Source organism: Thamnophis sirtalis, unplaced genomic scaffold (assembly GCF_051295495.1).
Source record: "Thamnophis sirtalis isolate CommonGarterSnake01/CBP01778 unplaced genomic scaffold, rThaSir2_p1.2 scaffold_18, whole genome shotgun sequence".
In the NCBI taxonomy this organism is placed as follows: domain Eukaryota; kingdom Metazoa; phylum Chordata; class Lepidosauria; order Squamata; family Natricidae; genus Thamnophis; species Thamnophis sirtalis.
In genome coordinates, this window is record NW_028261398.1 from 1,260,599 (window position 1) to 1,283,685 (window position 23,087).

At 50.3% G+C, this 23,087-nt stretch overlaps 1 protein-coding gene across 1 annotated transcript; it reads right to left on the reverse strand.

The window, feature by feature from the left end:
* Positions 1–1,306: 1,306 nt before the first annotated feature.
* Positions 1,307–23,087, reverse strand: LOC148042321 (uncharacterized). Its single transcript, XM_087702989.1, is given in 4 exon segments — positions 1,307–3,689; positions 20,798–21,062; positions 21,064–22,763; positions 22,900–23,087. Coding segments are annotated over 3 exon segments (3,765 nt in total). The 5' UTR covers positions 22,630–22,763; positions 22,900–23,087; the 3' UTR covers positions 1,307–1,755.

Below are 23,087 nucleotides of genomic sequence, written 5' to 3' on the forward strand. Positions count from 1 at the left end.
AATTATTGCTAAAGTGTTTTTTAGAGGATATTTCTTATTATTCCACCTTGTCCCGCCTTCTCCTTTAGTGAAAATGTATAAAGCTTTCTTAATCCTTTGTTCTTGGCCTTTTGAGGAAGAACCTTTTTCCTTGGAGTCCTCCAATAAAAAGCAATCAGAAAACCTGCCCCTCCTGCCTGGGTCCATCATTGGCTTCCACACCAGGCTCAGACTCCAATTGGGGACAACACAAGTGTGTCTTTAAACAGCAACTACAGGGATACATTTTCTTCCTGGATATCTGAATGTGGAATTCATGCCCAAAAGGAGACCGTCTCCAGTTAAAGACGAGCTAAGGAGGAGAATCTCCTGCTAGTGAATTTCCTCATAGAAATCAATATCTCATTGTTGGGGGGGAAAAAGAATCAGGAAATCATTCAGCGCTGATATTCTCCAAGTTGGATTCTTTCTGGGTCTTCAGCTGCTGGAGCCCTCAACATTTGGAAGATGGGCAAAAGATCGTCATGTCCTTGGGGATTCAGCATCATGAAGCCACGCAGGATTTTCATATCTTACTCTCCAAACTCAGGCACTAAGTTTGGTGTGGAGCCGAAAAGAACTTGATTGCCTGAATTGGGGAGAGTTTGAGAGAAGCAAAGGGGAGCCCAACTGCCAATGACTCTGGGTGGCTTACAAGAGAGGACAATAAAACGGGGAAGAAGATGGGCAAAACACTGTATGAAAATCCAAAGCTCCCAATGGCTCAACGAAGAGCCAACCCAGGGGTGGAGGGCTATGTCACAGGGCACAGTGGAACAGGCAGCAGCCGCAACAGGAGTCCCCTCCACAGAGGGAGAGGGTGTAGGAGGAAAAACACACACACACAAAAACACACAAGGTTTCCAAGGGCTCAAAAAGGTTGAAAACTGCAACCAGGAAAGGGGCAGTATTGGAGGGGATTTCCCCCCAGTGCTGCAGTTTTTGGAAAGGAGGAGCAGGTGGATGTGGAGAGGGAGGGCTGGTAAGGCAGCTAAAGTGGGGAGGGGCTGGCTGACTACCGTGCTTACTGTCTCTGGGGTGTATAGGGCACTGCACACCAAGACAACTAGACACAAGAACAGCTTTCCCCCACCTGCCATCACTCTGCTCAACAACGAATTCCCACACCTCCTCCTAAGACTGCATTACTATCTTCTTCTTACTCTTCTCGGTAACTGTCTCTCCCCTCTTATGACTATGTTGCTTGTATCTTTACAATTTAGATTGTTCTGTTTGTTTCTTAGTATGATTTGATTGCTTATTAGTAACTTACGACTATCACCGAGTGTTGTATGTTGATGGATGCCTTTTATTTTACTTCAGGTACACTGTGAGAGGTGATGCACCAAAGACAAATTCCTTGTGTGTCCAATCACACTTGGCCAATAAAGAATTCCCTTCTGCTCTGTCCTATTAACGGAGGACATTTCTTGGGTGAGAAGTGAAGGGAAAGAAAATCCAGTTGCCTCCTGAAAAAGCACCTTCAGGATGAGATCTGATGCTTGAGCAGAGGGTTGGGCTAGAAGACCTCTAAAGTCCCTTCCAGCTGGCTTCTTCTTATTGTGTCAGCTCAGAAGGGAACTTCCTCCATCCGTCTAAGCCTCACTGGGCTCCAGCATCAGATTAGCTCAGGTCTTCAGTGCAAAACGAGGAGAACATTAAAAGGGCGGAAAACTCCATGACCCCTTCAGCTTTCGCTCGCCTGGCTGCACCCCCAGACCTCCCAACCCACCTTGCCTACAGGAGGACCCCGGAGGGAGGGAACGACTGCAGTCCCAGGAGGGACCCTCGGCCTCCCCCTTCCTGAATGCGGGGACCGGGCAGAGGTTTTTCTCCTGTGTGGATCCTTTGATGTCTATAAAGGTCGCCCCTCCGACTGAAGCTCTTTCCACACTCCAGACATTTATGAGGTTTTTCTCCTGTGTGGATCCTTTGATGTGCATAAAGGTTGCCCCTAAGGCTGAAGCTCTTTCCACACTCCAGACATTTATGAGGTTCTTCTCCTGTGTGGATCTTTTGATGTGTATAAAGGTTGCCCCTCTGACTGAAGCTCTTTCCACATTCCAGGCATTCATGAGGTTTTTCTCCTGTGTGGATCCTTTGATGTGCATAAAGGTTGCTCCTCTCACTGAAGCTCTTTCCACACTCCAGGCATTCATGAGGTTTTTCTCCTGAATGGATCCTTTGATGTTTATAAAGGTGGCTCCTCTGGCTGAAGCTCTTTCCACACTCCAGACATTTATGAGGTTTTTCTCCTGTGTGGATCCTTTGATGTTTATAAAGGTCGCTCCTCTGGCTGAAGCTCTTTCCACACTCCAGACATTTATGAGGTTTTTCTCCTGTGTGGACCTTTTGATGTGCATAAAGGTGGCTCCTCTGGCTGAAGCTCTTTCCACACTCCAGACATTTATGAGGTTTTTCTCCTGTGTGGATCTTTTGATGTGTATAAAGGTTGTCCCTCTGGCTGAAGCTCTTTCCACACTCCAGACATTTATGAGGTTCTTCTCCTGTGTGGATCCTTTGATGTTTATAAAGGTTGCCCCTCTGGCTGAAGCTCTTTCCACACTCCAGACATTTATGAGGTTCTTCCCCTGTGTGGATCCTTTGATGTGTATAAAGGTTGCCCCTCCGGCTGAAGCTCTTTCCACACTCCAGACATTTATGAGGTTTTTCTCCTGAATGGATCCTTTGATGTGCATAAACGTCGCTCCTCTGGCTGAAGCTCTTTCCACACTCCAGACATTTATGAGGTTTTTCTCCTGAATGGATCCTTTGATGTTTATAAAGGTTGCCCCTCTGGCTGAAGCTCTTTCCACACTCCAGACATTTATGAGGTTCTTCTCCTGTGTGGATCCTTTGATGTTTATAAAAGTTGCCCCTCTGGCTGAAGCTCTTTCCACACTCCAGACATTTATGAGGTTCTTCTCCTGTGTGGATCCTTTGATGTTTATAAAGGTTGCCCCTCCGGCTGAAGCTCTTTCCACACTCCAGACATTTATGAGGTTTTTCTCCTGAATGGATCCTTTGATGTGCATAAACGTCGCTCCTCTGGCTGAAGCTCTTTCCACACTCCAGACATTTATGAGGTTTTTCTCCTGTGTGGATCCTTTGATGTCTATAAAGGTTGCTCCTCTCACTGAAGCTCTTTCCACACTCCAGACATTTATGAGGTTTTTCTCCTGTGTGGATCCTTTGATGTGCATAAAGGCTGCTCCTCTGACTGAAGCTCTTTCCACACTCCAGACATTTATGAGGTTTTTCTCCTGTGTGGATCCTTTGATGTGCATAAAGGTTGCTCCTCAGACTGAAGCTCTTTCCACACTCCAGACATTCATGAGGTTTTTCTCCTGTGTGGATCCTTTGATGTCTATAAAGGCTGCTCCTCTCACTGAAGCTCTTTCCACACTCCAGACATTCATGAGGTTTTTCTCCTGTGTGGATCCTTTGATGTGCATAAAGGTGGCTCCTCAGACTGAAGCTCTTTCCACACTCCAGACATTCATGAGGTTTTTCTCCTGTGTGGATCCTTTGATGTCTATAAAGGCTGCTCCTCTCACTGAAGCTCTTTCCACACTCCAGACATTTATGAGGTTTTTCTCCTGAATGGACCTTTAGATGCTTTCGAAGACACTGATTTCTCTTGAAGAATTTTTCACATTCCGGGCACTGATATCTCTCTTCTTCCTCCTGGATCCTTTGGGGATTCCGGGGTCTTCCGAAGGACCCTCCGCCCTCCAGGCCCGTCTCGGCGTCTCGTCCCAATTCCTCCTCCCCGCATCGACCTCCAGGCAGCCGCCTTTCCTGGGCTCCCGCTGGGCTCATCCCTCCTGCAGCTCCGGAGCCCCCCCCCCCCGGCCTTTCCCCGCCGTCTCCCGGGGCTGCTCCGCGGGGCCCGCTCTCCTCCTCCTCCTCCTCTCGGGCGGCGATTCCTTCCTTCCCTCCCCCGCCGGGCTCCTCCGTCCTCCTGCAGGGGAGAAAGAGAGGCGGGTCACGGCGGCGTCCCCTTCACCGCAGGAGAGGCCCAGGCCGAGGCCTCCCCTCCCGAGGACCCGAAGGAAACCCTCCCAGGCTGCCCCTCCGTCCCAGCAGCCTCTACTTACTTCCGGTTTCTCCGCCTCCGAAGGGAACCGCTCCTTCCGTCAGCTCTCTGGTTCCGCAAGTGAAGGCGCTCCGTTTCCAAGCCCCTCCTTCCTGCGAAGCCCCGCCTCCTCCTCTCCAGGCACCGCCTCCTCGTCGTTCCCCTGAAGGAGAGAAAGGGACCCGCTAGAACAGTTCGGTTCTCAGCCTTCCTGATGCCGTTCGACACGGTTCCTCCTGGGGCGGTGAACCCCAAGCGCCCAATTGGGCTGCAGCCTTCCCTTCGCCGCCACGTTCCTTTCCTTTATTTCATTCTCCGCGCCTGGTTCTCCGCCTCAGCAAGGTCCCTCTCGGCCTCCGTAGCTCCGCCCACCGAGCGCCGTCGCTGGGAGGGAGCTGCTTTCCCAGCGTCCTCTGCGCTTGCGCGTCTGTCCCCACTCCGGCCCCTCCTTCCGCCCCGCCCCCCACCCCCAACCAGCCATACGGAGAGGCGGAGGGAGGGCGGGGCTTCGGTGGGAAGAGCCACAGTGGCCCCGCCCCTCCTTCCCTTCGGGCGGCTCCTTTGGGCGCGGGAGGTTCCTGGCCGGGTCGGTGGAGCTTCGCCCGGGGAGCTGAAGGGGAGGCTCCGAAGGGAAGGCCCGCGTCCTCCCTTCCCCGGCTTGTCCTGCCAGGCTCCCCCCGGGGGTCTCGGGCGACCCCTGGGAAAAGGCCCCTCCACCCCCAGGAGGAGAATCGCCGGGCCAGGAGCCAAGCAGCCGAAGGGATCCCGGGAAGGGACGGAGCTCAGCCCGAGGCTATCCCGGGAGGCCATTGGGAGACGAGGGAGCCCAGGAGGGACGGGGGGAACCCCTTTCCTGCAGGGGGGGGAAAGGACCCCTCCTCCTCCTCCCTTTGGGGCTGAGCAGGGGGGAAACAAAACTCTGCTCTGCTGGCATTCAGGGAAAAGCTCTCCCTGGAAACGGAAGCCTGGCATTTTGCTCCGACTTGCAAGGCTGGTGGGGGGGCAACGGGCTTGTTTTCCCCACGTTTCCTCCTGGCTTTTAGGAGCGGAGCAGATGAGTCATAGGATAATGGGGAGGGGAGCTCCCTTTCTCCTCCAGAGGACTTGTCGTTTCTGCTGCCTTTCCAGTTTTGGTCACCACAATACCAAAAAGACGCTGAAACGTTATAGAAAGTGTGCAGAGAAGAACAGCCGAGAGGATTAAGGGGCTGGAGGCTAAAACATATGAGGAACGGTTGCATGGCTACTTTGATGGAGAGAAGGACTAGGGGAGACATGAGAGCTGCCTTCCAGTATTTGAGGGGCTGCCCCAGAGAGGAGGAAGGGGGTCAAGCTATTCTCCAAAGCCCCTGAAGGCCAGACAAGGAACAACGGGTGGAAAGTTAATTAAGGACGAATTTCCTGACAGAACAATTAGCCAGTGGAAGAGTTCAGAAGTTGTGGGGGCTCCATCACTGGAGGTTTTCAAGAATTGACTGGACAGCTATTTGTCTGGAATGGTCTAGGCTCCTTGTGCAGGGGGTTGGACTAGAAGACCTCCAAGGTCCCTTCCAACTCTGATATTCTGTTGCTCCCTTTCTGCCGATCCCAATTCTGCAGCCCTCTGCGAGCTCCTTTCTTTCGTAATCTTGGTGTGGGGAGAAGGGGGCTGATGGTCTGCGATCGGCCCCGCCATGCTGGTTCTGGGCCAGCTTTGCAAACTCGGCAGCAGAGGAAGTTCCCAAACCCAAAATAGAAAGTCCTTTTTCCCCACCTTCTTTGAAAAGCCTCGTGACATAAAAATGAATGACTCTGATATTCCACTTCCTTGGGCGGCGGCGGGGGGGGGAATCCCGATTGTGGCTGAGGGGTTGCTGTGATGTTGTTTTTGAGAAACAGCCCAAAGGTCTCCTTGGCAACCTCTTTGTTGGCATCTCGAAGGTCCCCATCTCCGTTTCCGGCAAAGAAGCTCTGTGTGTGCGGAGGAATGGTCATGAGGACTAGAAGTGCCACTTTGCTTTTGCGACCCAGAGCCCAAGATTCTCAGAGTGGGCAGAATGACTGCAAATTGAAAAATAGATACGCTAAAAGGCTCATCTTATTGTGCTACGTTAAAAAGAGCCTGAAGTCAATGCTTTTCTTCCTTCTCCCCCTTTTCTCCCCGGGTTTCTCCTCCTCCTCTGCTCTCTCACTATTTTCATTTGTATTTACATTTTACGGAAGGGTGAAAAGGAGAAATGGATCCCTTCAAGGATGCCCGGTGTCCTTTTTGCCCTTCGCTGCCCGTGCCATCTTTCCCTGGCAATCGCTGCTTATGAGAAGTGGGAGAAAACTCAGCGCACAAGGAATGGGTGTGTGTGTGTGTGTTTGCGTGTTGCTTTCAGATTCGTCCTTCTAACAATTTGTTGTGGTGAGTGTAATTTGTAACGCTGAGTTTCATATTCAGCTGCATCTTACAGGGCCAATATAAAATCAGAAACACCCGGGCACTCACACCCCTTTCGACGACTTGGCATGTGCCCGCCTACTTAAGCCGCACCCTTAACATTTCCTCCTCTTGGATGGAAGAGTCTGGCACACCCTCCATCCTCCCCCGGCAGCTGCGGCTCAGCTGCTTTTGGCCACCGATCGGTCTCCAGATCCACAAATCCCTGCATTGAATTGTCCCACCAGCTCCCCCTCCCTCCCCAAGTGACCGGCTGCCACCCGTATTCCTTCCTGGGCAGTCTGAAAATTCCCTCGGCCCATCATCCCTCTGGGCTGCCAAACAAATTATGGTATAGACCAGTGGTTCCCAAACTTGGCAACTTTAAGACTGGCTGGAGAATTCTGGGAGTTGAAGTCCGCAAGTCTTAAAGTTGCCAAGTTTGGGAACCAGTGGTTTAAGTGAATCTGGCTTCCCACTGACTTTGCTTGTCAGTAGGTCGCTAAAAAAGGGGGGCTCACGTGACCCCTGGGCACAAATGTGAGTCAGCTGCCAAGCGTCTGAACATCCATCACGCCACCCAGGGGGCTGCGGCAGGGGTCATAGGCGGGGAGAACTAGGCCCCCCTTTTTTCAGTGCTGTTGCAACTTGGAAGATCCCCCAAAGGCTTGTTCCTTCCCTCCGCTCAGCCTTGAAGTGGCTGCTGTGGTGGCTTCTCCTGCGCCTTCCCTGCTCCGAGGAGGAAAGGGAGGCAGCCGAGGAGTGGAAACTTGGACTGGAGCGCAGATCAACATGCCGCTTTTTCTTCCCCTCGTCTGCATTCCTTCCCTCTCCTTCCTAAATCGAAGCCAAGTGAACGTTTCTTAAAACACCGAGGCCCCGTTTCCCCTACTTTGGTTCCGCTGCCGGCACCCGGCCTTTGGGCTCGGATGGAGAGCGTGGGAGGGGCTACTTAGGAGCCCTTCCCTCTTCCCTGCTGGCTTCACTGGATGCCACCCACGGAGCCCCCCTCCCAGCCATTGCTCCCAAGCCCTGGCAACCGGATGGCCTCCGCCCAGCGGAGAAAGCAGCCTTTGGTGCTGCCGCAGTGTGGACGTTCCCCTCCGTAAAACGTGGCCAGTGTCCTTTTTGCAAGCAGAGCCACGCAACCAACTCCCCTCCGGCTTCACGGTTTCTCTGTGGGTGACCCTGCCACGCGCCCGGCCCCCTCCTCCTCCGGGATCCGGGCCTGAGCTTAGCATTCTGGAGCAGGGACTCTCCAACCGTGGCGCCTTTCAGACTTGCGGACTTCAACTCCCAGAGTTCCTCCGCCAGCAAAGCAGTTCTGGGAGTTGAAGTCCACAAGTCTGAAAGGCGCCAAGGCTGGAAACGCCTGTTCTGGAGGGCTTCGTGTATCGCTGCGTTTCTATCCGGCTTGACTTTTCACATCTCCAGGCAGTGGATGCGATGCGACGCTGAGTACGTTTCGTGCCACTATAAATACACAGAGGGTCCGCCTGGGTCTCCACTGTGTGGCTGAAAAGTGCCAGACAGGATAAGACTCCGGTGTTCCTTGGCAAAGCGTAAGATGTGCCGACTTTAGCTTCAGGGAAACGTCTGCAAGGAAACCAGAAGCTCCGAGCGGGACCCCTCCCCACTCGAACCCTGAGCTGCAAATACAGCACAAATTCCCAGTTGATTATCCTCACCAACTGCGGCGGTGGGATATCGGGGTAGGAAGCATCGCTCTGCCACTCAACCTTCCTGCTGCCTCTGGTGCCCTTTGCCTCTTTCTTCAGGGGGGCATTTGTCTTTTGCCCCCCCCTCCAGCCTGAAATCCTGAAAGGCCCCCAGCGCTCGGCACCCAGTTTGGAAGGAAGCAGGTGAGAATAGAAGGGCCTCTCTCCTCCGTCAGCCCAGCGTTTCGTGATGGGGAACCTCTCTCGTTTCCCTTCAGCATCTTCCTTAGCGCTGCACATGCCTTGGATCCTCTTCTCTGAGCAAAACTGGGTGGGGGGAAAGGAAGCACCTGAGCAAAGGCCCCGGGGGCCCAGTCGGCAGTTTCTCCCCCTTCCTGGCGAGGGAGCCCATCCCACGGGGGAAAGGCAGAACCAGGGGGGGAATTCAGGCCTGGGTCACAGAACCGGCAGCGACCCAGGCATGACGCGCCTCTGAACCGCTTCCCTCACCGCTGCTGGGCCCCCGCCGTTTTAGATTTTACTGACTGCACATGTGCGGTTCCCTGTAAATTGTTCTGCGCGTGCATGAAGGGTTTACATTGAACGGTGCACGGGCACGCAGCGCACCTCTGGCACGTACACACACACATACACGTTCCATGCGGGTTGCAAACCGGTAAACCAGCAGCAAGCAAACACACACACACACTCACACACACACACACGGTGAAAGGGAGGTCCTCTGGGTGGGATATTGATTGCTTTAAGCATTTGGTCCAAACTAATTTAAAGTTCCTGCTTGTTGAAGCCCACAAGATCTTAGGCAATGCTCAGCACTGCCAAATGGGGGCACCAGATTCCCAGAAAATGCAATTCTGCTCTCGCGTGAGCCTGTTGGGGTTTACTTAGGGAAAGCTTGCTGAAACGTGTGAATGGGGTCGTTCTCTTTATCTCTGGGCCTGGGTTTAAATTGGGTGAATGTTCTGGTGCTCCCAAGTCTCCCTCCCATGGGGATCATCTTGTGGGCTGGTGCCGAAGTCCATCTTGCCTGCTGGGAAGGCTCTTCCCTCCTGACCCCATCGCCGCTTCTTTCCCTTTCAGGAACGCCAAGAAGGAAGGAGACCTGCTCGCTGCCCAGGCCCGCCTGAAGGATGTGGAGGCCCTGCTCAACTCCAAGGAGGCTGCGCTCAGCACCGCCTTGGGGGAGAAGCGCAACCTGGAGGCTGAAGTCCGTGACCTCAGAGGCCAGCTGGCCAAGGTAGACCAGGCACACCTGCGAAGAACCCCGGGGGTCCCTCTGGTCTGCCCTCGAGATGGGAGGGGGGCTCTTTCTCCTTCTGGGCCTCCCTCCCCCGTCCACCTTTGGACTACCGGTCCCAAAACGTGCCAGGAGGAGTGAGTTTGCAGGCTCAGGTAGACGATGCCTGTAAATGTCTCTTGTGCAGAAGGGGAAGGGTCCTTCTGCTAGGACAGCGGTTCCCAAACTTGGCAACTTTAAGACTTGTGGACTTCAACTCCCAGAATTCTCCAGCCAGCAGAGCAAGTCTTAAAGTTGCCAAGTTTGGGAACCACTGTGCTAGGAGACCGGTCACCAGCCTTCCAGGTCCTTCCTAGGCTGGCCGACCTTATTAGGCTTCCGGGACTGAAGGGAGGCTGGTGGTCTTTGGGTTTCTCCCCCCTCCCGGACAATGGGTGGCTGGGCTCCTGCTTTTAATTTGGCCATGCTTCCTCTTTGGGCAGCTTCTGTAATTGTGGCTTTAACGTGTGCTGTGCCGGAAGGAGGCCAAAACAGCAGGAAGATACAGAAGAATATTTCTTCAGCTTGGCAGCTGACGGGGGAATTCTGGGAGTTGGAGCCCACCCATCATTCAGCTGCCAAGGTTGAGAATTTCCTTGGTCTGTGAGGACCAGCAGAGCTGTTGCCTGTGCTCATCTGTGGCCCTTCGAAGGTAGACTGCTCCTGGCCACGGAGGTGCCATCGACTGTCTCGAAATTAGCCCCTCCTTCCCTCTGCTTTCCCCACTTTATGTCCGTCCTGCACCCTCTCTGGGCTGTGCTCCAGGACAGTCTGGATTTTATGATCAGCTTCATTTTACCTTCACTCCCCCCACCCTCCCACTTGCTCCCCCAAACTGGCTGGGGGGCGGGGGGGGCTGCTGGAGAAGCTCACTGTGTAAATGCTTTGCCAGTTGACATTCATGTCTGCAGGCACCAGGTGAGGCCAGCAGCGGGCGGTGGAGCCCACCATTTGCCAAGGCAGAGAGGAGGAATGGACAGCTGGAAAGCAAATGGACTCTTCCATTCACTGGCCTTTCAGAGGATCTGGCTGTGGGGACTCTTGCTCCCATCATCCCCAGCCAGGGCTCTTCCTCCCTGCCCAGGGGCATTTTCCATCTGTTTGTTTGTTTCTATAGTTTATTTATTTATATCCTGCCTTCCTTATTTTTATAAAGAATTCAAATTGGCCACAATACCAAATTACTCCTCCTTCCTGTTTTTCCCAGTACAACAACCCTGTGAGGTGGGCTGGGCTGAGAGAAAAGGAGTGGCCCCAAAGTCACACAGTCGGCTTTCACGCCCAAGGCGAGACTAGAACTCCCAGTCCCCCTGTGATTGGACCAAAGTCACCCAGGAGCTTCTGTGCCTAAGGCGGGACTAGAATTCCCAGGCTCCTGGTGATTGGACCAAAGTCACCCAGGAGCTTCTGTGCCTAAGGCGGGACTAGAACTCCCAGTCCCCCTGTGATTGGACCAAAGTCGCCCAGGAGTTTCTGTGCCTAAGGCGGGACTAGAACTCTCAGTCCCCCTGTGATTGGACCAAAGTCACCAGGAGCTTCTGTGCCTAAGGCGGGACTAGAACTCCCAGTCCCCCTGTGATTGGACCAAAGTCGCCCAGGAGCTTCTGTGCCTAAGGCGGGACTAGAACTCCCAGTCCCCCTGTGATTGGACCAAAGTCACCAGGAGCTTCTGTGCCTAAGGCGGGACTAGAACTCCCAGTCTCCCTGGGATTGGACCAAAGTCACCCAGGAGCTTTTGTGCCTAAGGCGGGACTAGACCTCCCAGTCCCCCTGTGATTGGACCAAAGTCACCCAGGGGCTTCTGTGCCTAAGGCGGGACTAGAACTCCCAGTCCCCCCATGATTGGACCAAAGTCACCCAGAGCTTCTGTGCCTAAGGCGGGACTAGAACTCCCAGTCTCCCTGGGATTGGACCAAAGTCACCCAGGGGCTTCTGTGCCTAAGGCGGGACTAGAACTCCCAGTTCCCTGTGATTGGACCAAAGTCACCCAGGGGCTTCTGTGCCTAAGGCGGGACTAGAACTCCCAGTCCCCCTGTGATTGGACCAAAGTCACTCGGGGCTTCTGTGCCTAAGGCGGGACTAGAACTCCCCGTCTCCTGCTAGTCTGGTGCCTTCTGGCTCTCCTTCTGCTTCAGACTCTCTGGCATTTTTCCCTCCCTGCAGACTCCTGAGAGGCTTGAGGAGGCCTTGAGGGGGAGAAGCTGAATCGGGATGGATGCCTTAAACTCCCAACTCTTGACTAGGGGAGGGGGACCTGGAGAGGAGGGGGGCTCCTGTGGAGCAGTGAGGCCACACAGGGTCTCCCCTCCGGGCGTAACGGGGGTCCCTCCTTTGTCCCCCCGCAGGTGGAGGGATCCTTGGCCGACATCAAGAAGCAGCTTCAGGATGAAATGCTGCGGAGGGTGGATGCGGAGAACAGGCTGCAGACCCTGAAGGAGGAGCTGGACTTCCAGAAAAACATCTACAGCGAGGTGAGTCCCACAACCCTGAAGGGCCCCTTAGAGGTCATCTAGCCCAGTGTTTCCCAACCTTGACAACTTGAAGATGTCCGGACTTCAACTCCCAGAATTCCCCAGCCAGCATTCACGTATAAACAATTCAGTGTCTAGGACAGTTGTTTCCCAACCTTGGCAACTTGAAGATGTCCGGACTTCAACTCCCAGAATTCCCCAGCCAGCATTCACGTATAAACAATTCAGTGTCTAGGACAGTGTTTCTCAACCTTGGCAACTTGAAGATGTCCGGACTTCAACTCCCAGAATTCCCCAGCCAGCATTCGCGTATAAACAATTCAGTGTCTAGGATAGTGTTTCTCAATCTTGGCAACTTGAAGATGTCCGGACTTCAACTCCCAGAATTCCCCAGCCAGCATTCATGTATAAACGATTCAGTGTCTAGGACAGTGTTTCTCAACCTTGGCAACTTGAAGATGTCCGGACTTCAACTCCCAGAATTCCCCAGCCAGCACTCCCTGGTTTACGTGGGTGAGAAGCCGATAAGTATGGGAGTAAATACAATGGTCCAGAAATTGTCAGAGATATGTCCAGATAATTGGTACAAGATGACAACTATACTTCTGTAACCGATTTTTTTTTCTTATGGAAATTGCAGCAGCACAGAACTTTTCCACTGCAGCCGTGGTAACCGGGTTAGTGTCCTGGAGGAGAAAGCCTAGATAAAAATGGTCTGCCCTCCCTGGCAATCTCTCTAATAAGGGGAGAATATGTGCAGACCTACAAGCTCTGTGTAGCTCCCAGTGCAATAGAACATGTGAATTATCTTCCACTTCTCCTTTATCACGTATACAAACCCGTTCTGCTATAGGTGTTCTCTTATACCTGCCCTGGAGGAGTGCTGAAGGAAGAATGTTAAATCTGGCTCTGAAGAAAGCTATTCTTTGTTTTGGGGAGATCAGGTCATTCAGATATCTTGCCGATTCCCACACTCCCTGTTTGATTCTGTCCCTACTGTGGAGAGGCAACCTATTTAGTTCTTCTTGGGACTCCATGTCCCCCATTCTATTGATTACTACTTGCTTTGCTTGGTCAAAGCCTGGGGACATTAGGAATACCAGTGAGAGCCCATGAGAGCCCAGCTTGTGATCAATTGCCTGTTTCCAGGGGGAGGGGAAATTGTCAGTCAACACTAGTAGGGACAGTCCCTCTGGAAAGAAATGCATTTTAAGCCAAGGAACAACCATCATCTTCCAGGCTCTTACCTGAATTTGAGGCATGCCTGTCTCAATTCCTAACTGGGCATTTGGAGTTCCTTTGGGTGCAGTTAAGATGGCTCGCAGGAATTTAGTTTGTATGGTTTCTAGCAAGTCTTTGCAAGGATTCCTGTTTGTGCCCCATATAGAATTTGCGACAATGTTTTGGCCTCGAAAAGTTTTAAGGCAGCAGGTACTAACTGACCTCCACCTGTATAAAAGAAGTGTATGGTTTGTATGGTTTCTAGCAAGTCTTTGCAAGGACTTGCAAAAGAAGTGTTTGATTGCGTTTGAGGACCTGTTGGCTGCTTGCAATGTGTGATCCAGGTGTGCCTTCCATGTCCCTTGCGAGTGGAAAACCACCCCAAGGTATCTAAATGTTCTAACCTGTTCTAAACTATGTCTGTCAGGCGTGCCTCCATCAATGACCAAGAAAGAAAACCCCCAGCTCCATTGTTCCTGGAATTAAAATAGTTTTACTGGTTATGAAAAGATGGATGCATCTCCAAAAGGCACCATCATGTTTCTATGCAGGACGGTTGGCCTTGACCAGGTCCAAACACCGGCCACCAGCATGCGCAGAAGACTGTGAGAAGAAAACGCCCTTTTCATATCACCCCCTGTACCATTTATGCCCATCCCAAATACCGTGCCCCCACCCTCCCCATTTCTATGGCAGCCGATAGCCAGTAAGCGAAACAGAGGCTGACAATGTCCTTCTATTTCTCAGGAGTATTGGCGTGGTCTTTTAGCAAAAACTAAAACTTTTGATTTATCAAAGTTAAGGACCAGCTTGTTTTGCCTGCAATAGCTGAGTGTTGCCCTGATTTTGCGCTGTGCTAGGTTAGGAGGATGGAAATTAGGGTCCTGTAAGAGATCGATCAGGGGATTGATATAGAAGTTGAAGAGGGAGGGGGACAGGATGCAACCCTGCCGTACCCCTTTTTGTACCCTTACTGGGGCGGTTAAACTCCCTTGGGGATTGCACCTCACTTTCAAGGGGGAATTGGCATACAATTTTTGTATGAGGAAGAGGAGGCGTTGATCGATAGTGGTGCATTTTAATTTCCCCCAGAGGGAGATCCTGGATATTGAATCAAAGGCCTGCTTACAATCCAGGAAGGCCACAAAAAGAGAGGATTTTTTTATACGTGTATTTTTGTACTAAATGGTGGAGTACCAAGATATGATCCACTGTAGATCTTCCTTCTCTGAAACCGGCTTCTTCGATTATCCCCCCTGATATTAGCAAATCCTGGAGTTTATAGTTTAGGTGTTTGGCATACAGTTTACTAATAACGCTCAGAAGACTAATGGGTCTATAATTGCCTGGGTCATTTCTATTCCCTTTTTTATAAATTGATATGATAATTGCTATTCCCCGATCTCTTGGCATATGGCCAGTTTTATCTATGAATGTAAACAGAGAGGCTAAAAGTGGAGCCCACCAACTCCAACTGGCCTTCTTTTTGATTATTTCTGGCAGGACATTATCAGCCCCAGGTGCCTTATTAGCCTTTAGGGCTCCGATCAACCGGGATATCTCTTCTGGTGTAACAGGGGGCCAGTAAGGAGTGTGGTCCAAACTAGCTTGGCTCTCCTTGGTTACATAGTCAGGATCTGTATAAAGCTCCCTAAAATACTCTTCCCAGGCATGAATCGGAACCTGATTAGTTGGGGGTTAGGGGGGGGTTTCCCCAATCCCCTGGTGATGCACCAAAAAGGGATGTATTTTTTTTGTCCTGACTGAAGTAATTAATCTATGTCAAGACTCCCTCCGAGTCGCATTTTTTTATTTTCTTTTAGAAGGGTCTTATATTGTGCTTTCAACTGCTTTAAGTAGTGAGTGTGATCCTCAAAAGGGGCATTTTTACTTTTCCTGTACTCCATATTATATATCCTTTTTAGTTGCACGCAACCAAAACCATTTTTTATTCTTTGAGACCGGCCTTTGGGAGTGAGCTAGTGTTCTGTTAATGAGAACCGCATTCAAATTTAAAATTAAAGTTTCAAACCCCTCTAAGTAAGATCCTCCAAAGTTATTCCTTAGCAGAGATGTAGGTAGCTCTATGGTTTCTGGAACTAACATCCGTTTGGTAACTTCCTTAGCATTTTCCTCTTTCCATTTAATTTTTACCTGGGTATTTTGACTCTCTAACCTGGGCAGGTAAGCTGTGCCTGCCCTCAGAGATCTCTGGTGCAATGTGAGAGTAAGGAGCATTGTATTATGATTGCTTTCCAGTCGTGAGTCTACCTCCATCTTCTGTAAGAACTTCTGATCATATGATATTATCCAGGAATCAACCGTGGATTTTCTTCCTGCTCCTCGAGAAGTATATTCTGCTGGAAAGACGCCCCATGGGGACCCATTAAGGATACAAAGATCCAAACATACAGTCATCTGTCCTACACACAAACCTGCCCGATTTGCTTTAGGGTCTTTAAATTGTCTGGAATGCAGGGATTCTCCTCTTACATTCTCATCATAGTGGATCTTACATTGATTAAATAATGCTTGATCATTTGGTCCCATTCTAGCGTTTAAGTCCCCCCCCTATAATTATTGCTGCTTTGGGGGTATTTGTCTGAGCAGCCAAGAATAAAACCTTCTATGCTGTCCCAAATCTTATTGATCACACTATTCTTATTAAGTGGAGGAATATAGATATTAAACAGCAAAATATCCACCTGTTTAAATAGCAATAGCAGTTAGACTTATATACCGCTTCATAGGGCTTTCAGCCCTCTCTAAGCGGGTTACAGAGTCAGCATATCGCCCCCAACAATCAGATAGATAGATAGATAGATAGATAGATAGATAGATAGATAGATAGATAGATAGATAGATAGATAGATAGATAGATAGATAGATAGATAGATAGCAATAGCAGTTAGACTTCTATACCGCTAAGGAAGCTGCCCTATGATGCTCAGATGGAACAGCTACCCGAATTCCCATGTCTCCTTCCATACCCACTTCCCCGGCCTCTTATACACCCAGGCACAGGGCATGGGCCAGGTTTATCGGAGGCAAGGAGGGGAACGATGGGTGGCGGATAGAGAGCAAAGTTATTCTACCAGATGCACCTCTAAGGATTCCTTTACCACAAATACATGCTGGCACACATTGGGGGTCAAAAGCCCTGGTAAACTTTAGGACATGCTGTGTGGTAGGCAAGGATCTCGATTCTGCTATCTCCGAGCTGTAGCAGCTTGTCTGATTTGTGCCAGAAATGATCCAAAAGGAGCCAGGCACCCACCCCTATGAGTCCAACTTAAGGGCAACTACCCAGGGACAATTTGAGAAACAGACTTGACTGAATTCCCTAGAAAGGGAGGTTTTAAGTCTCTTTTGGGACTAGAATCTCCCTTCACAGGATGGCCTGAGGCTTTTGCTAGCAGGGCTAATAAAGATCATGAAGTAGTAAACGTCCTACTGGAAGAAATTATTCCTAGGTTTGGGCTGCCAAATAGCACATCATTGGATTGGGACCCATATTTCACAGCTAGGTTTGTGCAAACAGTTAAACATCACTGGGAAGCTTTCCTCAGCCTACCACCTGGCAAGTCCTCCTATGGGAAAAAAATGTAATGATTTACAAAAACAACAGATAGCTAAGCTCCGACAGGAAGCTCACCTGTGCTCACCTCAACCTTTGCCACTCTCATTGCACCTCCAAAGCGAATAGGCTCGAGCCTCTTTGAGGCCCTTTTGGGATGACCACATCCCTCCCTAAAGGCAGAGGAGAGGCCCATCCCACTGGTGGGCAAACTGACTCTTTGGAATATAATCTAATGGTTGGGTTGGCAATATATAAATCATGGAACAATGTTGTACCTGTTTCTTTAAAGCATACTGTAAAATGTGATTGGTTGCTGTTTTTCCTCAATCGGCCATAAGAGGGAGCCCACTCTTAGCTCGCCCTCTGTTCCTTAGATGCTGGGCTGATCTGAACTGAGTGAGCTATTGTAAGTTCTGCAGCTGTTAGCAAACTTTGAGTTCTGAACTGATTATATGATACTGGACTATGTTATTTGGATTATCTCTTAACTGAAAGACGTTGATGACTGACTGTCTTATCCGTGGGTGACTTGGACTGTTTGATGGACTCTGATACCAATATTTCCACGAAAGTAAAAGCCTATTTACAGTGTTTCTGTATGCTGGTTTGTGTGTTCTCCAACACAACTCTCACAACACTTCTCTGAACGTACTTGGTCTCCCGACGGGGAGCTTACCTAACACTGGCCTTGTACCAAAAGCGTAAGACACCTCACTGGGGTGATGAATTTCCTTTCCCGTTATCTGCAGGACTAGATCACCCAGGGCATCCGTTTAAGCCTGCAGACTGGACTCTTGTAAAGACTCGGGGACCAACAACCTCCTTGGCTCAGCAGTGGAAGGACCCTTTCAAGGGCTTCAGACCACCCATACAGCCCTAAAAGTGGAAGGCCGGGCATCTTGGATTGATCACTTCCCGAGTGAAGAAATACCCACGATCTGCCCGTCCGGATCCCTGGACTGCGCAGCCTGTGACTTTCTCAGTAGCAGAACTGGGACTGAAGTTATTGTTCTGGAACCAAAAGCCTCCGCAACCATAGTTGTGTGAGAGGAGAACTGCCATCTCCCGTAGGTGTTTTCTCAATTAGAACATTTCCCCAATAGGTGTTTGTAGCTACCCACACAAGGATTAGGAGTTACCCAATTATTACCACTAGCTGATTGGGGCGTCTGTGTGCATGAAGGCTAAGATATTAAGACAAATAAACTTAACAACCTTTGGGATGAGACCACATGATTTTGTTATGTATCTGTGCTCTTCCCATATAAGTGGGTTAACTATGTTATGCCCACTTTACCTGAAAGGAAGATTGGAAACCACAGGAATCTTGAACAACTCAGAAAGTACCTGAACCCCTTTCTTTGCTCCGTGGGCTCTGGTCCCTCAATAAGGCTTTGTATCACATACAAGCGGTGGGGGAAATCCTAGCCAAGGAGACTGGGGAGTTTTTTTATTGCTGCAGCAAAAGAACAAGAAGCCATTTGGACAATGACAGTTCAGAATAGAATGGCTCTAGATATGATATTGGCATCCTAAGGAGATGGGTGTGCACTACTTGGGCAACAATGCTGTGTGCAGATTCTGGAGAAATCCTGGAATTCCACAGCTGAACTACACACATCACAAAGAGAGCTGCACCCCCCCTCCCTCCCCCATGGACGAATGGAAAGAGAAGTGGCATTGACTGACAGGAGGGTTGCCTGATTTCACTGGTTAAGGACCTAATATTGACCCTGGCAGGCAAAGTCATTGTTCTCTGAATCACCTGTTGTGCATTACAATGCCTTCTGCTTTGCCTCCCCACCTGTAAGTAAACCAGGAGGTCTCCCAGTACAGGGATATTGCTGTTGGGTGACCCTTGGAAAATGAGATCATTTTCAGATTCAAAGGGGGGGGGAATGATGGGCTGGGGACTAAAGCAAGGTCATAGCACACACTTGAAAGTAAAGCAGGAAGACTGTAATTGGGGTCTGGGGGGCTCTGTCTGTCTCACAAGAACAAAGAATGCTTATCAACAGGAAATATGCATGTGTAAAGCTTGCAGCAATTATGGGTAGCTAGAAAGTGGATAACAGTAACAAGAATTAGACAACTTGCAGAGCTCAGCTAAAAGTTAGGAATAGAGATGGCCGGCAGCCAATGAAAGGCCTGTTAGAGAACTCCTGGGGCCTTCGTTAGCCAAGGCTTAGGAATGGCACAGCTAGAGACCAATAGAACAAATGGTGGAATTATTGCTAAAGTGTTTTTTAGATGACATTTCTTATTATTTCACCTTGTCCCGCCTTCTCCTTTAGTGAAAATGCATAAAGCTTTCTTAATCCTTTGTTCTTGGCCTTTTGACCAGGAACCTTTTTCCTTGGAGTCCTCCAATAAAAAGCAATCAGAAAACCTGCCCCTCCTGTCTGGGTCCATCATTGGCTTCCACACCAGGCTCAGACCCCAATTGGGGACAACACAAGCGTGTCTTTAAACAGCAACTACGTGGATACATTTTCTTCCTGGATATCTGAATTTGGAATTCATGCCCAAAAGGAGACCGTCTCCAGTTAAAGAGGAGCTAAGGAGGAGAATCTCCTGCTAGTGAATTTCTTCATAGAAATCAATATCTCATTGTTGGGGGAAAAAAGAAACAGGAAATCATGCAATGTTGATATTCTCCAAGTTGGATTCTTTCTGGGTCTTCAGCTGCTGGAGCCTTCAACATTTGGAAGATGGGCAAAAGAGGGTCATGTCCTTGGGGATTCAGCACCATGAAGCCATGCAGGATTTTCATATCTTACTCTCCAAACTCAGGCACTAAGTTTGGTGTGGAGCCGAAAAGAACTTGATTGCCTGAATTGGGGAGAGTTTGAGAGAAGCAAAGGGGAGCCCAACTGCCAATGACTCTGGGTGGCTTACAAAAGAGGACAATAAAACGGGGAAGAAGATGGGCAAAACACTGTATGAAAATCCAAAGCTCCCAATGGCTTAACGGTGACCCAACCCAGGGGTGGAGGGCTATGTCGCAGGGCACAGTGGCACAGGCAGCAGCCGCAACAGGAGTCCCCTCCAAAGAGGGAGATGGTGTAGGAGGAAAATCACACACACAGACACAGACACGGTTTCCAAGGGCTCAAAAAGGTTGAAAACTGCAACTAGGAAGGGGGCAGTATTGGAGGGGATTTCCCCCCACTGCTGCAGTCTTTGAAAAGGAGGAGCAGGTGGATGTGGGGAGGGAGGGGCTGGTAAGGCAGCTAAAGTGGGGAGGGGCTGGCTGACTACCGTGCTTACTATCTCTGGGTTGCATAGGGCATTGCACACCAAGACAACTACACACAAGAACAGGTTTCCCCCACCTGCCATCACTCTGTTCAACAATGAATTCCCACAACAACTCCTAAGACTGCATTACTATCTTCTTCTTACTCTTCTCGGTAACTGTCTCTCCCCACTTATGACTATGTTGCTTTTATCTTTACAATTTAGATGGTTCTGTTTCTTTCTTAGTATGATTTGATTGCTTATTAGTAACTTACGACTATCACCAAGTGTTGTATGTTGATGGATGCCTTTTATTTTACTTCAGGTACACTGTGAGAGGTGATGCACCAAAGACAAATTCCTTGTGTGTCCAATCACACTTGGCCAATAAAGAATACCCTTCTGTTCTGTCCTATTAATGGAGGACATTTCTTGGGTGAGAAGTGAAAGCAAAGAAAATCCAGTTGCCTCCTGAAAAGGCACCTTCAGGATGACATCTGCTGCTTGAGCAGAGGGTTGGGCTAGAAGACCTCTAAGGTCCCTTGCAGCTGGCTTGTTCTTATTGTGTCAGCTCAGAAGGGAACTTCCTCCACCGCTCTAAGCCTCACTGGGCTCCAGCATCAGATTAGCTCAGGTCTTCAGTGCAAAACGAGGAGAACATTAAAAGGGCGGAAAACTCCGTGGCCCCTTCAGCTTTCGCTCGCCTGGCTGCACCCCCCCCCCCGACCTCCCAACCCACCTTGCCTAGGGGAGGACCCCAGAGGGGGGGAACGGCTGCAGTCCCAGGAGGGCCCCTCGGCCTCCCCCTGCCTGAATGCGGGGATTGGGCGGAGGTTTTTCTCCTGTGTGGATCCTCTGATGCCTATAAAGGCTGCTCCTCCGACTGAAGCTCTTTCCACACTCCAGACATTTATGAGGTTTTTCTCCTGTGTGAATCCTTTGGTGTGCATAAAGGTGGCTCCTCCGACTGAAGCTCTTTCCACACTCCAGACATTTATGAGGTTCTTCTCTTGTGTGAATATTTTGATGTTTATACAGGCTACTTCTCTCACTGAAGCTCTTTCCACACTCCAGACATTAATGAGGTCTTTCTCTTTGTGTGGATCCTCTGATGTCTATAAAGGGTTCTACTCTCATTGAAGCTCGTTCCACACTCCAGGGATTTATGCGATTTTTCTCCTGTGTGGATCCTTTGATGTGTATAAAGGGTGCTCCTCCGACTGAAGCTCTTTCCACACTCCAGACATTTATGAGGTTTTTCTCCTGTGTGAATCCTTTGGTGTGCATAAAGGTGGCTCCTCTGACTGAAGCTGTTTCCACACTCCAGACATTTATGAGGTTTTTCTCCTGTGTGGATCCTTTTATGTCTATAAAGGCTGCTCCTCCCAGTGAAGCTCTTTCCACACTCCAGACATTTATGAGGTTTTTCTCCTGTGTGGATCCTCTGATGTCTATAAAGGTCGCTCCTCTGACTGAAGCTCTTTCCACACTCCAGACATTTATGAGGTTCTTCTCCTATGTGCATCCTTTGATGTCTATAAAGGTCGCTCCTCTGACTGAAGCTCTTTCCACACTCCAGACATTTATGAGGTTTTTCTCCTGTGTGGATCCTCTGATGTCTATAAAGGTAGCTCCTCTGACTGAAGGTCTTTCCACACTCCAGACATTTATGAGGTTTTTCTCCTGTGTGGATCCTTTGATGTGTATAAAGGTTGCTCCTCTGACTGAAACTCTTTCCACACTCCAAACATTTATGAGGTTTTTCTCCTGTGTGGATCCTTTGATGTGCATAAAGACTGCCCCTCTTGCTGAAGCTCTTTCCACACTCCAGACATTTATGAGGTTTTTCTTCTGTGTGGATCTTTTGATGTGTATAAACGTTGCCCTTCTGACTGAAGCTCTTTCCACACTCTAGACATTTATGAGGTTCTTCTCCTGAATGGATCCTTTGATGTCTATAAAGGTTGCTCCTCTGACTGAAGCTCTTTCCACACTCCAGACATTTATGAGGTTTTTCTTCTGTGTGGATCTTTTGATGTGTATAAACGTTGCCCTTCTGACTGAAGCTCTTTCCACACTCCAGACATTTATGAGGTTCTTTTCCTGAATGGATCCTTTGATGTCTATAAAGGTTGCTCCTCTCACTGAAGCTCTTTCCACACTCCAGACATTTATGAGGTTTTTCTCCTGTGTGGATCCTTTGATGTGTATAAAGACTGCCCCTCTGGCTGAAGCTCTTTCCACACTCCAGACATTTATGAGGTTTTTCTCCTGTGTGGATCTTTTGATGTCTATAAAGGTTGCCCCTCCGACTGAAGCTCTTTCCACACTCCAGACATTTATGAAGTTCTTCTCCTGAATGGATCCTTTGATGTCTATAAAGGCTGCTCCTATGACTGAAGCTCTTTCCACACTCCAGACATTTATGAGGTTTTTCTCCTGAATGGACCTTTAGATGCTTTCGAAGGTACTCATTTCTCTTGAAGAATTTCTCACATTCCGGGCACTGATATCTCTCTTCTTCCTCCTGGATCCTTTGGGGATTCCGGGGTCTTCCGAAGGATCCTCCGCCCTCCAGGCCCGTCTCGGCGTCTCCCCCTGTTTTCTCCTCCCCGCATTGGCCTCCAGGCAGCCGCCTTTCCCGGGCTCCCGCTGGGCTCATCCCTCCTGCAGCTCCGGAGCCCCCCCGGCCTTTCCCCGCCGTCTCCCGGGGCTCCTCCGCGGGGCCCGCTCTCCTCCTCCTCCTCTCGGGCGGCGCTTCCTTCCTTCCCTCCCCCGCCGGACTCCTCCGTCCTCCTGCAGGGGAGAAAGAGAGGCGGGTCACGGCGGCGTCCCCCTCACCGCAGGAGAGGCCCAGGCCGAGGCGTCCCCTCCCGAGGACCCGAAGGAGACCTTCCCAGGCTGCCCCTCCGTCCCAGCAGCCTCTACTTACTTCCGGTTTCTCCGCCTCCGAAGCGGACCGCTCCTTCCGTCAGCTCTCTGGTTCCGCTACAACAGTTCGGTTCTCAGCCTTCCTGATGCCGTTCGACACGGTTCCTCCTGCGGCGCCTGGTTTTCCGCCTCAGAAACGGTCCCTCTTGGCCTCCGTAGCTCCGCCCACCGAGCGCCGTCGCTGGGAGG